The sequence below is a fragment of the Silurus aristotelis genome (assembly GCF_946808225.1).
Source record: "Silurus aristotelis genome assembly, chromosome: 14".
Taxonomy (NCBI): Eukaryota; Metazoa; Chordata; class Actinopteri; order Siluriformes; family Siluridae; genus Silurus; species Silurus aristotelis.
In genome coordinates this window covers 17770175-17783126 of record NC_139587.1, presented here as the reverse complement: position 1 = coordinate 17783126, position 12952 = coordinate 17770175, and the positions used below count along the sequence as shown (strand labels likewise).

The window sequence follows — 12952 nt, the reverse complement described above, 5'->3', positions numbered from 1 at the left end:
ACAGGGACAAGGCACATCTGTAAAGACTTTTGCGGAGCTACAGAACATGAACAAAGAGGGAAACAAATATTTTTTTTCTGCACAGGTATATATTGGTTTTGCTTGTATTATTTCCCTTTTTTTGTTTGTTCTAAAAAATTATTATTGTCTAGAATTTTGTGTAATTGTTTTTTATACTAGTTATAGGAGAATGTATGTATGTTGTACAGGCAGGTCAATGCTTTAATCACCAACACTGCATTTTTTACATTGTGACACACCATAGGTGTCCTCCAATTTGAGTTGATATCAATCAAAGACATGTGTTCAGAAATTATTGACCCTCTTTATACAAATAAGCAGACATCATTGTTAGAAAATAAAAAAATAAAATCCCCATTTAAATAATAGGATATAGGAATAATTTTTGTAATACTGTTTCTCAAAGAATATTTGTGTCAAAATTGTTAAAACCCATAAAGACTATTTTATATTTATGTATCTGTTGATCTATTAAAAATAATTTGCCTTTATTCGTTTTTCCATTTTTCACGCTCTGAACTACATGTGTAATCCGTCCAATGTAAAAGCACGACGTCAACAGCAGGTCGAAGTAATGAACAGGAGGCTATAAAAACACATGTTATGGAGACGGCGCTAGGTTCAAAAGTGCTTGCAGGGATGCAGGGAGTGTGGAACAGAGACACAGCGTCTCGTTCCCTCTGGGAACCAGGGTTCTCACACTAGATAGTGAACAGGTGCCATTTTGTGGTGTATGACCTCCTAGTGGAGGGAGCTCTGGATTGGAGTGGTCTCCACAACCGACGTTGAGAGACCAGAAGCTAAAAGCTGTGCCCTCTCAGGGGCCACAGCCCCCACAACACTGTGTGAAAAAAGAGTGCCCCCTGCCTGAAAGAGAAGATCCTGCCTGAGAGGAATCTCCCAGGAAGGGTGTACGAGAAGGGCTACTAGGTCTGCAAACCATGGCCGGCCCGGCCAGTAAAGGGCTACCAGAAGGGGATGGCCTTCATTCCGGCAGCTCTCTCCAGAACTCTCAGGAGCAGCACAATAGGGGAAAATCGTACAGGTGCAGCTTCGGTCATGCCTGCACCATGGTGTCCAGTACAAGAGGAGCTGGATGAGTCAGGGAAAACCAGAGGGGACCGTGCGAGGTGTTTCAAGTCGCTAAAAGGTCTGTAAAACTGAGTGTCCACGAGTGCTCCCATGAGGGCGGCGAGGGAGGAAATGCTGAAATGCTGCAACTGCCTTTTTATGTCGTCTCCCTCGTCCTGCTCTTTAAGCAGGTCAGCCTCATAGGCCTGTAAGACTGCCATGGTGTGCAGGCAGCCATCGCCCTGCCCCGCCGTCGTGTATGCTTTGCCCACCAGTGCCAAGGAGGTCTAAAGGGGTTTGGTGGGCAATACCAGGACCTAAAATCTTTAGGAAAAAAGAAAGAGTGGAAGAGTGCGGTTATGGGACGATTCCCTAAAACTGCATCATCCCGTAACCCTACTCTTTCAGCCCCTTAACATTAGAGTAGAGGCAGACATTGGGGCTGAAGAGGTGGGCCGATGTGTCCACGGGTTCGTCCAAAATGGCATCCGCCTCATCCCCCTACTCGGAGGAAGAAATTGTGAAGCACCGCACCCTCTCCATGGAGAAAGAAACAACTAAAGAGTGGGCTTCTGAGGCCTGGGAGAAGGTGCTGGATCTGGCAGGTAAGGAAGGAGGACACGCTTGTCTCCATTTCTTCTGTCAGGTCCATTTGCAAACCCCATGACCTCAACCTGTGCTCCACCTGTGCAGGAGTGAAGGAGGGCTAGAACCGGGAGGAGAGAGAGAGAGCCGGCTGAACGTGGTCTGCCCCAAACAAGATACACATGCTTCTTTTTTTCCTTTTTTTTGCTTGTTTTACTTCCTTAACAGTACTTACCCGCCCCAAAAAAAAACCCCACAAACACACATAGAGCACTTCCTGAACAAACAGAAGCTAGCGCCGTCTCCACGGCATTTGGTTTTATAGCTTCCTGGTCATGATGTCGCACTTTTACATTGGACAAATTACACATGTGGTTCAGAGCGTAGTCACGCGAAGGATTTCCCAAAGCGTTGTTGACGCAGCACGAGTTCCCAAAGGGGAACCCCACTTCACACATTTTTTAAAAATCTCAAACCATTTGTGAACGACTGTTTTTTTTTTTTTGGGCATATTTTTTCACATTATCTTAAAATTCTGTACAGAGATTTTCTATCTCACTCACACCTCACCTGAAATTTGCACAATACTTTACATCCCTCTATTAAGTGCTTTCACAGTGCTATGTTACAGCCTTATTCCAAAATAAATAAAATTCATTATTTTCCTTAAAATTTTGGTCCCCTGGTGGTCTAGTGGTTAAGATGCAGCGCTCCCACCGCTGCGACCCGGGTTCTATTCCCGGTCAGGGAACCATCCCCAGCCACTCTTAGTGCCGGTCCCAAGCCCGGATAAATTGGGGAGGGTTGCGTTAGGAAGGGCATCCAGCGTAAAACATGTGCCAAATCAAACGTGCGGAGGATCTGCTGTGGCGACCCCTAACGGGAGAAGCCGAAAAGAAAGTTTTCTTTTCCTTAAAATTTTACAAACAATACCCAGTACTGACACCGTGAAAATCTTTTTTTACATATACATAATTATTTGCAGCCTTTGTTCACTACTATGTTGAAGCATCTTTGGCACCAGTTACAGTCTTTTTGAGTATGATTCTCCAAGCTTGGCACACCTATTTTTGGACAGTTTCCCCCATTCTTCTTTGCAAACCTTTTAACTCCATCAGGTTCAATGGGGAGCTTTGGTGCATAGCCCATTTCAGATCTCTCCAGAGTAAAATTGAAGCACTGTGACTACTTTCCGAATGCACCCTAGCTTTTGGTTATAAATGTAAGGTTGAATAAAATTTGTCTAGTCCATCTGCAGCTGTCAAGATTAAAAAGAAACCATTCAATGCAAAGTTCATAATAATGATAAGCTGTTTGTGTGTGTTGATAGAACTAAGTCCTTTGTTAAAGCAAATTATACTATCTCACTATCTTTAAGCATCAATAAGTCTACCATTGGCAAAATGTGTTATGGTCAATTGGGACTAAAATTGCTCAAACAACTATCAGCATTTTTGCCAGCAAAATACAATTATATATATATATATATATATATATATATATATATATATATATATATATATATATATATATATATATATATATATATATATATATATATATATATAGTACAGACCAAATGTTATATATATATATATATATATATATATATATATATATATATATATATATATATATATATATATATATATATATATATATATATATACAGTGAGAAAAATAAGTATTTGAACACCCTGCTATTTTGCAAGTTCTCCCACTTAGAAATCATGGAGGGGTCTGAAATTGTCATCGTAGGTGCATGTCCACTGTGAGAGACATAATCTAAAAGAAAAATCCAGAAATCACAATATATGATTTTTAAACTATTTATTTGTATGATACAGCTGCAAATAAGTATTTGAACACCTGAGAAAGTCAATGTTAATATATGGTACAGTAGACTTTGTTTGCAATTATAGAGATCAAATGTTTCCTGTAGTTTTTCACCAGGTTTGCACACACTGCAGGAGGGATTTTGGCCCACTCCTCCACACAGATCTTCTCTAGATCAGTCAGGTTTCTGGCCTGTCGCTGAGAAACACGGAGTTTGAGCTCCCTCCAAAGATTCTCTATTGGGTTTAGGTCTGGAGACTGGCTAGGCCAAGCCAGAACCTTAATATGCTTCTTACAGAGCAACTCCTTGGTTATCCTGGCTGTGTGCTTTGGGTCATTGTCATGTTGGAAGACCCAGCCTTGACCCATCTTCAATGCTCTAACTGAGGGAATGAGGTTGTTCCCCAAAATCTCGCAATACATGGCCCCGGTCATCCTCTCCTTAATACAGTGCAGTTGCCCTGTCCCATGTGCAGAAAAACACCCCCAAAGCATGATGCTACCACCCCCATGCTTCACAGTAGGGATGGTGTTCTTGGGATGGTACTCATCATTCTTCTTCCTCCAAACACTTTTAGTGGAATTATGACCCAAAAGTTCTAATTTGGTCTCATCTGACCACATGACTTTCTTCCATGACTCCTCTGGATCATCCAAATGGTCATTGGCAAACTTAAGACGTGCCTGGACATGTGCTGGTTTAAGCAGGGGAACCTTCCGTGCCATGCATGATTTCAAACCATGACGTCTTAGTGTATTACCAACAGTAACCTTGGAAACGGTGGTCCCAGCTCTTTTCAGGTCATTGACCAGCTCCTCCCGTGTAGTTCTAGGCTGATTTCTCACCTTCCTTAGGATCATTGAGACCCCACGAGGTGAGATCTTGCATGGAGCCCCAGTCCGAGGGAGACTGACAGTCATGTTTAGCTTCTTCCATTTTCTAATGATTGCTCCAACAGTGGACCTTTTATCACCAAGCTGCTTGGCAATTTCCCCGTAGCCCTTTCCAGCCTTGTGGAGGTGTACAATTTTGTCTCTAGTTTTTTTTGGACAGCTCTTTGGTCTTGGCCATGTTAGTAGTTGGATTCTTACTGATTGTATGGGGTGGACAGGTGTCTTTATGCAGCTAACGACCTCAAACAGGTGCATCTAATTTAGGATAATAAATGTAGTGGAGGTGGACATTTTAAAGGCAGACTAACAGGTCTTTGAGGGTCAGAATTCTAGCTGATAGACAGGTGTTCAAATACTTATTTGCAGCTGTATCATACAAATAAATAGTTTAAAAATCATATATTGTGATTTCTGGATTTTTTTTTTTAGATTATGTCTCTCACAGTGGACATGCACCTACGATGACAATTTCAGACCCCTCCATGATTTCTAAGTGGGAGAACTTGCAAAATAGCAGGGTGTTCAAATACTTATTTTCCTCACTGTGTATATATATATATATATATATATATATATATATATATATATATATATATATATATATATATATATATATATACAGTACAGACCAAAAGTTTGGACACACCTCCTCATTCAAAGAGTTTTCTTTATTTTCATGTCTATGAAAATTGTAGAGTCACACTGAAGGCATCAAAACTATGAATTAACACATGTGGAATTATATACATAACAAAAAATTGAACTGAAAATATGTCATATTGTAGGTTCTTCAAAGTAGGCATCAAGAGAATGCCAAGAGTGTGCAAAGCAGTAATCTAAGCAAAAGGTGGCTACTTTGAAGAACCTACAATATGACATATTTTCAGTTGTTTCACACTTTTTTGTTATGTATATAATTCCACATGTGTTAATTCATAGTTTTGATGCCTTCAGTGTGACTCTACAATTTTCATAGTCATGAAAATAAAGAAAACTCTTTGAATGAGAAGGTGTGTCCAAACTTTTGGTCTGTACTGTGTGTATATATATATATATATATATATATATATATATATATATATATATATATATATATATATATATATATATATATATATATATATATAAGTGATAGCCTAGAGATCAACACAGGATTACTGAAGATGGTTTCAAACATGCACTTTAAAGTTGACTGCGGATAGTCTTACTTTGGATAGACTGAACACAGCAACTGTGAAGAACAGTTTACACTAAAGTAAATCTCAAAAGTTACTTTGGTTTGATGACTGTGGCAAGGAAAAACTCAATTAGATTTTATGAGGAAGAAATCTTGAGAGGAACCAGACTCAGAAGAGGAACCCATCCTCATTTGGGTGATATCAAGAGTGTGATTATAGTCTTTAAACAATACAGAACACTAAAGAGTGAGAACTAACATGGGCACCAGAATGTAAGATTATGAGTAATGTCCTTTCTATAGTCTTATACAGTCAAAAGAAATCCAGAGCTGTTTTTTGTCCAGGATTTGTGTCACAGATTAAATGACATTTTCATAAAATTATATTGTATTGTATTTTTTGAATATTTTGTGTAAAGAAAATACCCTATTTAAAAAAAATCATCTTTGTATGATTCTGGTCGAAATATCAATTAAAGCATGTTATTTATATAAATGTTTGCTTAATTTCTTGAAGGGCACCACTAATTCTGCACATCCACTGTACAGTTACAGTGCAGTGTGGATTCCTGCATTTCTCTTTGTATGGTGATGTAAGCTGTGTGGTTAATACAGTTCCACACGCCTCCATGTTCCACCCACTGACAGTAGAATAACACATGCAAAAGCTTCTTACTGATGCATATGCATGAAAAAAAAAAAAAAAACAAGCCTATGCACATCTCGTACTGGAGCTAACGCCTGAATAGACATGCTTAGTTTACTGTAGAGTCATTTGCATTTGAAAAAAGTCTGCTTTTGTTGTCTTTGCTGAATGCTTTTTTATTATTGTCATAGCACACCAATTATTTAGCAGTATGTTGAGTGTAAAGTAAATAAAAAAAAAAGTTGTATCTTCAATAATGTATATAATGAATTATAAAATGACCATTATATATCACCAAATATATAGGCCAACATGGTAGTGCAGCAAGAAGCTTTGCTGTCTCACAGCTCCAGGATCCTTTATTAAATTCCTGAGTTCCTTGTCATTTGTGTGTACTCTCCAAGTACACAAGGTTTCCTCTGGATTTTTGGTTTCTTCCATCTCTCAAAAAAACATGACCAACATTCTAGATATACAAGAGATAGATGTGAATGTGTTGTATTTATGGTGGCCTAAGTGGACTAATAGCCAATCCACTGTGTTTTCTCACTTTGTTCCAAGAATTTAATACATTAATGACATATTACAAAAAATACAAAAACATAAATGACTAATAAAGTATTGCTATTTATTATATATATTCATAATTTACAAATGATACAAAGGAATACTGTAAGGCTCTCTTTTTTGTTGAACACCATGCCTTTTTATTTCTCCCACAGCAAAACTCCGACACTAATGGCAACCTACGCAAACGTGTAAACTCCACGACTCAGTCTCTGCCTGACCCTAAGGGCAGCCAAAGAAATGAATCTGGCAGCAGGATTTCTACAGCCATGTCCAAAGAGCTCCAGACAAGCCAATTATCTTCCAGCTCAAGTACAACAGGCAGCTCCTCGGGCCTAACACGACTCCATTCCAAATCCTTCACCCAATCCAAAGCACTTGCTCCAGTATCAGCTTCCAAAACCACCCCCCCTGCTCCACCTTCAACGCCAACAGTCCCTGAGCTTTCGACAGCCAACACGCCCACCAGCTCTGGCTCTCTACACCATCTTATAGCTCCAAAATTGGAGAATATGCAGAAAACAGATGCCAAGGCTGCATCCAGTGCTCAGCCAACAGCTTCTACAGGCGGGGCCAGCAAGATTGATAAGTATGCACGCATCCTTTTCCCAGTGTCCTTTGGGGCATTCAACATGGTGTACTGGGTTGTATATTTATCCAAAGAAACCATGAAAGCAAGAGGAGTCTAAACACAGAATTCTAACATTTGTGACATTTCTCAAAGCCAAACAGCAGATAATGAGCGTGGCATCCCTGCTAGGATCATGTCAAGCAAATTCAACACAGTTTCCAGAATCTTCTTTCAATAAATGGACAAACAAAGCAGCCTGGACAAGCACATCAGAAGATCAACTGGGAAACACAATCCCAAAATGTTTTAGAGATTGTCAATGCGTCCTTTCACAGAATGAGCATGTGAATATATGAAAACAGTCTTAGATTTACTAGCCCTTTGAAAAAGAAAAAAGCATATAGGTGTAGGGGTAACGCCATTGAAAATGAAAACATCAAATTGAAAACCAGTTGAATTTCATCTATTTTTCTATTAGTATGAGTGTGTTTTCTGGCAAATCTGCAGAATCACAATTTGTTTTCATGTTGACACATTTATGTATGTGTTAATGGTGATAGATGTTGTCAGCAGTAAGGCATTTTCTCATGTGGAACTTGCTTTGTGTGGGCGGATATCTAACCATCAATAGCAGATATGTATGCATGTATTTTATTTCGCTTCGAGATAGTCAAAAGAGAATTCACCTGCTATCTTATAATTTTTTTCCTTTCTCCTTTAAGCAAAGCGATTGTTAATTTTTAATTAAAATTTTTTTCCCATTATATGTTGCACAAGTATTATTTTAAATTAAACAACCACCTTGCAACAGTTTGCAGCACAATATGTTTGCTTTTACAAATCCCTTATTGTATAGTGTGTGTTTTTTTTTTTTTTCTTACAATTAGTGGTTCACTGGAAGTGTTGTTGAATTGATAAATGACAGCTTGGATAAGTAGGAAGCATTCATGTGTGCTGTGAGTGCTTATACTAACATATAAAGTATTTCGGATGACATTAACATTATGTTTATATAATTATAAATTTTTATAAAAATTTACAATGCAAATGTACTGCATTATAAGGATATCAGGTTAATTATCCATTTGATGCTAGTCGTAATTGACATTTTGGTGACTAGCAGTGGAAACCTACTCCTACCATTTTACCATTTCCACTATACACAATGGTCATTATCTGGCTTAGGTGGACACATTTGTTGAAATCATTTGTTTAACCCTCCAGATACGTAGTCATAGTCATTATCTCTCAACCCTGTGACTGGCTTTACAGCTTATTACCAGCACTGGCCCTAAGTCAGCAGGCCTAAACCTCATAATTTCCCTTAATCAGACCCATATTGCTCATCCGGCGGTTACCAAAACAGCCCATCATTCTTCATTCAGCTAATTTCACTGAAAATGATGCATAATTTTATTATGAAGCCTTCAAAAATAGAAGTTTTTTTTCTGTGGTTTTGTTTTTATTGTTCTGTTTCTTGGTTTTTTTCCCCTCTTCTATGCTCTATTTCAGTTCCTGGCCTAGAGGCTAAGCATAAAGCAGGGAATTTTCTAGAGTAGTGTCCCTGGGGGGATGGCACACTGTTCCACACACTTAACTCTGCTACAGAAGTAGTCACTTATACAAGGCTTATTACATTTCATACCCTTTGCCTTGGCTTTTCAGTTTGACATTTTTTTACCACACTCTTCTTTTTTTTTCTTTTTTTTAGTATGCATGTGTAAATAGAGGACATTCTCTGTATACTGTAGTTTAAGGACAAAGCTATCATTAAAGTGATGGCATGTTCCAAATGTCTGCCATTTATGGCTTCTCTGGAAGTGCACTTGGGTGTGAAATTGACTTTGTGCCCCTGCGTTCACCTTTCCTAAAAAATATTCACTCTCTTGTTTTCCTCAACTACTCACTCACTCAATCATTCACTCACTCACTCACTTAATTCATTGAAGAGAGACATTAAATATTCGTTAACCTGCCAGCTTCTGGTGTACTTTTTCTTTTTGCTTTTCTGTCTAAATGGCCAATGCTAACATGGACCTGAGTCACAGTGTCAGAAGATATGAAGATTACATCATTATTTAAGGCCTCTCCTTATTATCAGTTTGTAAAAGATACCTGGGTCTATGTACTTGCAAGGGCTATTTGTTTAAACAGCACCCAAATTCCTAAATTAAAAAAACAAAAAGTTTTTGCTACAGTTGTCAAGATTTTTTCTTCTCAATCCTGTAACAGCTTTGTTTTAACATGATAAATTGGTCATACCTGGATTCTAAGTTCTGTTTTCCCTTAAAAAAAAATGTCCTGCTTCCTTAAATTGTTTGTCTCTCTTTATGCAACATTCTTTTAAATACCGAAAATGGTATTGCCCTGTAAACTCTACTCTAAAATGCTCTCTGCATGCTCTTAAAATAATGGGGGACATTTACTCTTATAGTTCTACAACTTCAGCTCGAATAGAAAAGGACATATGAGAGTCTTTCATGGTGAACGTGTACTCGGTGCACTCTGCAGAGTGTAGTGTACAAACTTTGGAAGGAATAACCAAACTGAGGAGGGAACATGGATTATTCTTTATCATAAAGACTCTCTTTTGTGGGGGGGCACTACAACCAAGAGGAATAATCAAACAGCTTCCTATACATAATGTAAACAATAGAATGTCTTTGTAAAGAAGAAAAAAAAAACGTCTTGTGTTTTGTAGACGACAATGATCATTTATTAACGCCCTATGCAAGGTCTTTTACCTTAGAACTGTTGTAAACATCAGTCACCTCGCCTTGTTTCTAAAGATGAGGTTATCATTCAAGATAAAATAATAGAATGTGCCAATAAGACAATAAATCTGCACATCAGTCATGGTCTTTTCTAAATATATTCTCATTTTAGTAGCACATTCATGTAAAAAGAAATACTGACCGGAAAAGCAGTGTGCAAAAAAGTGACAGATTTTGTTTGTTTGTTATGGGTTATGAATGTCTTTAAGGAATATATAAACTATCAAAATGTATTATTTCAAAAAGCCTCAAGGTTTGATTAAAAAACACTGTGTGCATGAAACATCTATATTTTATTATTCACACAGTATTCCTTGGAGACATAACAGTGATACATTTAAATGTAGAACATGGAGCATGCTGTAAATACCAATTCGAATTCCATCAGGAATTAAAAAATAGGCAGACGAATGATGTCTCATTTACTACCTTGTTCCTCTAATAGAGGTAATATGCATCTAACTGGTCTGAAATCAAATTCTACTGAATATAGACATCATTACAGAACTGACAGGTTCATCAGCCAGTTCATTACACACCATGGAGCTTTATTATTCTTTAACTGTTATTAAAATCAGGTGTGTTATTGGCAATTACAACTTAAAAGCGTTAAAAGAGTTATTGCTGACAACGAATATGCAGCTCAGGAAAAGTAAATTTAGCCCAGCTATTAAGATAAGTGGTTTTGTGCTTAGAAAGTGACTGAATGTATGACAGGAGAAGGGCATTGTGCTCTTGGTCATTGCTGTTTCTTTCTCTCTCTCTCTTTTAATGGCTTGTTGTTGTTTTTTTGGTCCTCTGATTTCTTATTGTTTTTTTTTTTTCATGTTTTTTTTTTTTTTTTTCAACAAAAAAACAACAACGCAACATCAACAAATCATTTGTAAGTAAATGAGCAAAAAATTACAAAGTTGTTTAGTATGGCATAGATTATATTTCTGATATTTTCCTTATAGTTCTTTACATTTTTAAGCCTTTTGGGTAAACTTGTGGACAGTTTTTTACAGAAAGAAAAGTCTAAAACTCTAATAATTACTGCTGATGGTTTCAAACAGTTGATGAGTATTTGAAAAGTTTCGTGAATCCAGACATGTATTGAATTTGACATCAAACATTTTAATCATTGTCTTGATTTTACTTTTTTTTGTACGGCTTATAAGACGGCTATATAAGTAAACCTCCTGTTTCTAACTTTTTCCTGAACAGTTTCCTGGAGCAAACGGTTAACAAGCAATTTGTGGCACAGAAGCACCCAAAATTGCATTTCTTTAATTCTTACTTGTTGTCTAACCGAAAATTTGTTGAGAAGACCACCTAAATCGTCACATTTTGCCATTTTGGGCTTTTGTTTGCCCAGGAGTGCATACATGAGGTAATATCTGACATGTTCAGTGTTCAAAAAAAGAAAAAAGAAAAAAGAAAAAAGCAGGGTCTGGAAACATTAGGTCAGTGTAGCTAAATGCTTTTTCACAATAATGCTTTTAGTCACTCAGGAGAGTTTTATGATGCAGGTGATTTGTGTAGTGAGTATTTCTGAAAACTACTGCTTCGTTCAACTGTACCCGGAATTACATCATTATTAAGCTCTTTGTGTTCAAGCTACAAAGTATGGAAAATGTCATCAGCCTAAAAACAGTAATAAGTATAGCCAGTACACTATCTTAAATGTGTCCATGTTGTTTAATATCATTTCAAATGAAAGCCATTTTATTTAGTATTTATATTTATATGCTGGTTAATAACACATCTATAACTCCTTTAGTAAGAATTCTGCATTGAAGGTGCATTTTCCTTGTTTTCTCCAAGTTGGATGTTGAAAATTATGAGTTACAAGCTTCTCCCTAAATACAGCAAAAAATACACAGTAAGCAGTCATAACAGTATGAAACAGAGTGTATATTTGAACTTCATTTGCTTTGAGACTAGTGCTTGCAGAACAGATGAGCACTGTTATTCTTGTGCTTGTATTTGGCTGTGCTTGGGTATCCTCTTCTGTCTGCGGTTACCTCTACTCCTGAACACTTAGTTCTAGCAGTTCTTCTGCTGTCAGATACAAGCAGGTTGTGTGGAAAAGCAGGTTTATTTTGTAAACTGCAGGAAGACAAAACTAAATAAAAATGGAGCGATTTCCAAAACTGAAAAGACAAGGATTCGGACTGCAGACTGGACTAGCCTAAGGCAAACTCAATAGAAGAAAAACTTGAAAAAGGTGAAAGCAAGGTGCAGTGGTGCAGTACAAATGTACAAATCATGGTCTTAAAACACCTTATGCACATTTAAATATTTTCCCTGGCTAACCACATCCACTCAAGAAGTAAATAAAAATATGCTAAATATGCTAAATAAGCAAATGTAAAATTTATATAACAGTGAATCAACCACTAACTATTGTTGCAATCTATTACTTTTGAACATAAACTTTCACCATTGTTAGATTTATGTTAGATGCAAGGGTGTAGTAGACTTTTTTAAAAAGGGAGAGCTAAACACTGGGTGTTTCATGTTATGGTATTTAGTCAAGTGTGGGAGATAGTAGGTTCTATTTCACAGTACATGCTTTAGACTTCCTTGTTGCACAGTCAGTTAAAGGTTTGTGATTTGCACATAGCCAAAAATTAATTTGGAATTTAGGCACAGTCTTAAGAAAACCACATATTGTATCTGCCCACACAAACAAGGACAGGCTTACAAACATTAAGCCATCTTCCCATAAGTAACACATACAAACACACATGCACATGTATCATATACTTACTGCAGCTCTATCACCCCCACACCCCCACACATGGAATAATTAGCATCTAGATACA

The 12952-nt window shown here is 37.3% G+C and overlaps 1 protein-coding gene across 1 annotated transcript in view; it reads left to right on the top strand.

Annotated features, from left to right (window-relative positions):
• The window catches only part of gabra4 (gamma-aminobutyric acid type A receptor subunit alpha4), a 37765-nt gene extending 28212 nt beyond the window's left edge, over nt 1-9553 (top strand). Inside the window, exon 9 of the mRNA XM_083561604.1 lies at nt 6953-9553. Within this exon, the coding sequence (XP_083417730.1) occupies nt 6953-7486 (534 nt within the window). The 3' untranslated portion in view covers nt 7487-9553. The remainder of the gene's footprint in view (nt 1-6952) is intronic.
• Nucleotides 9554-12952: the final 3399 nt, after the last annotated feature.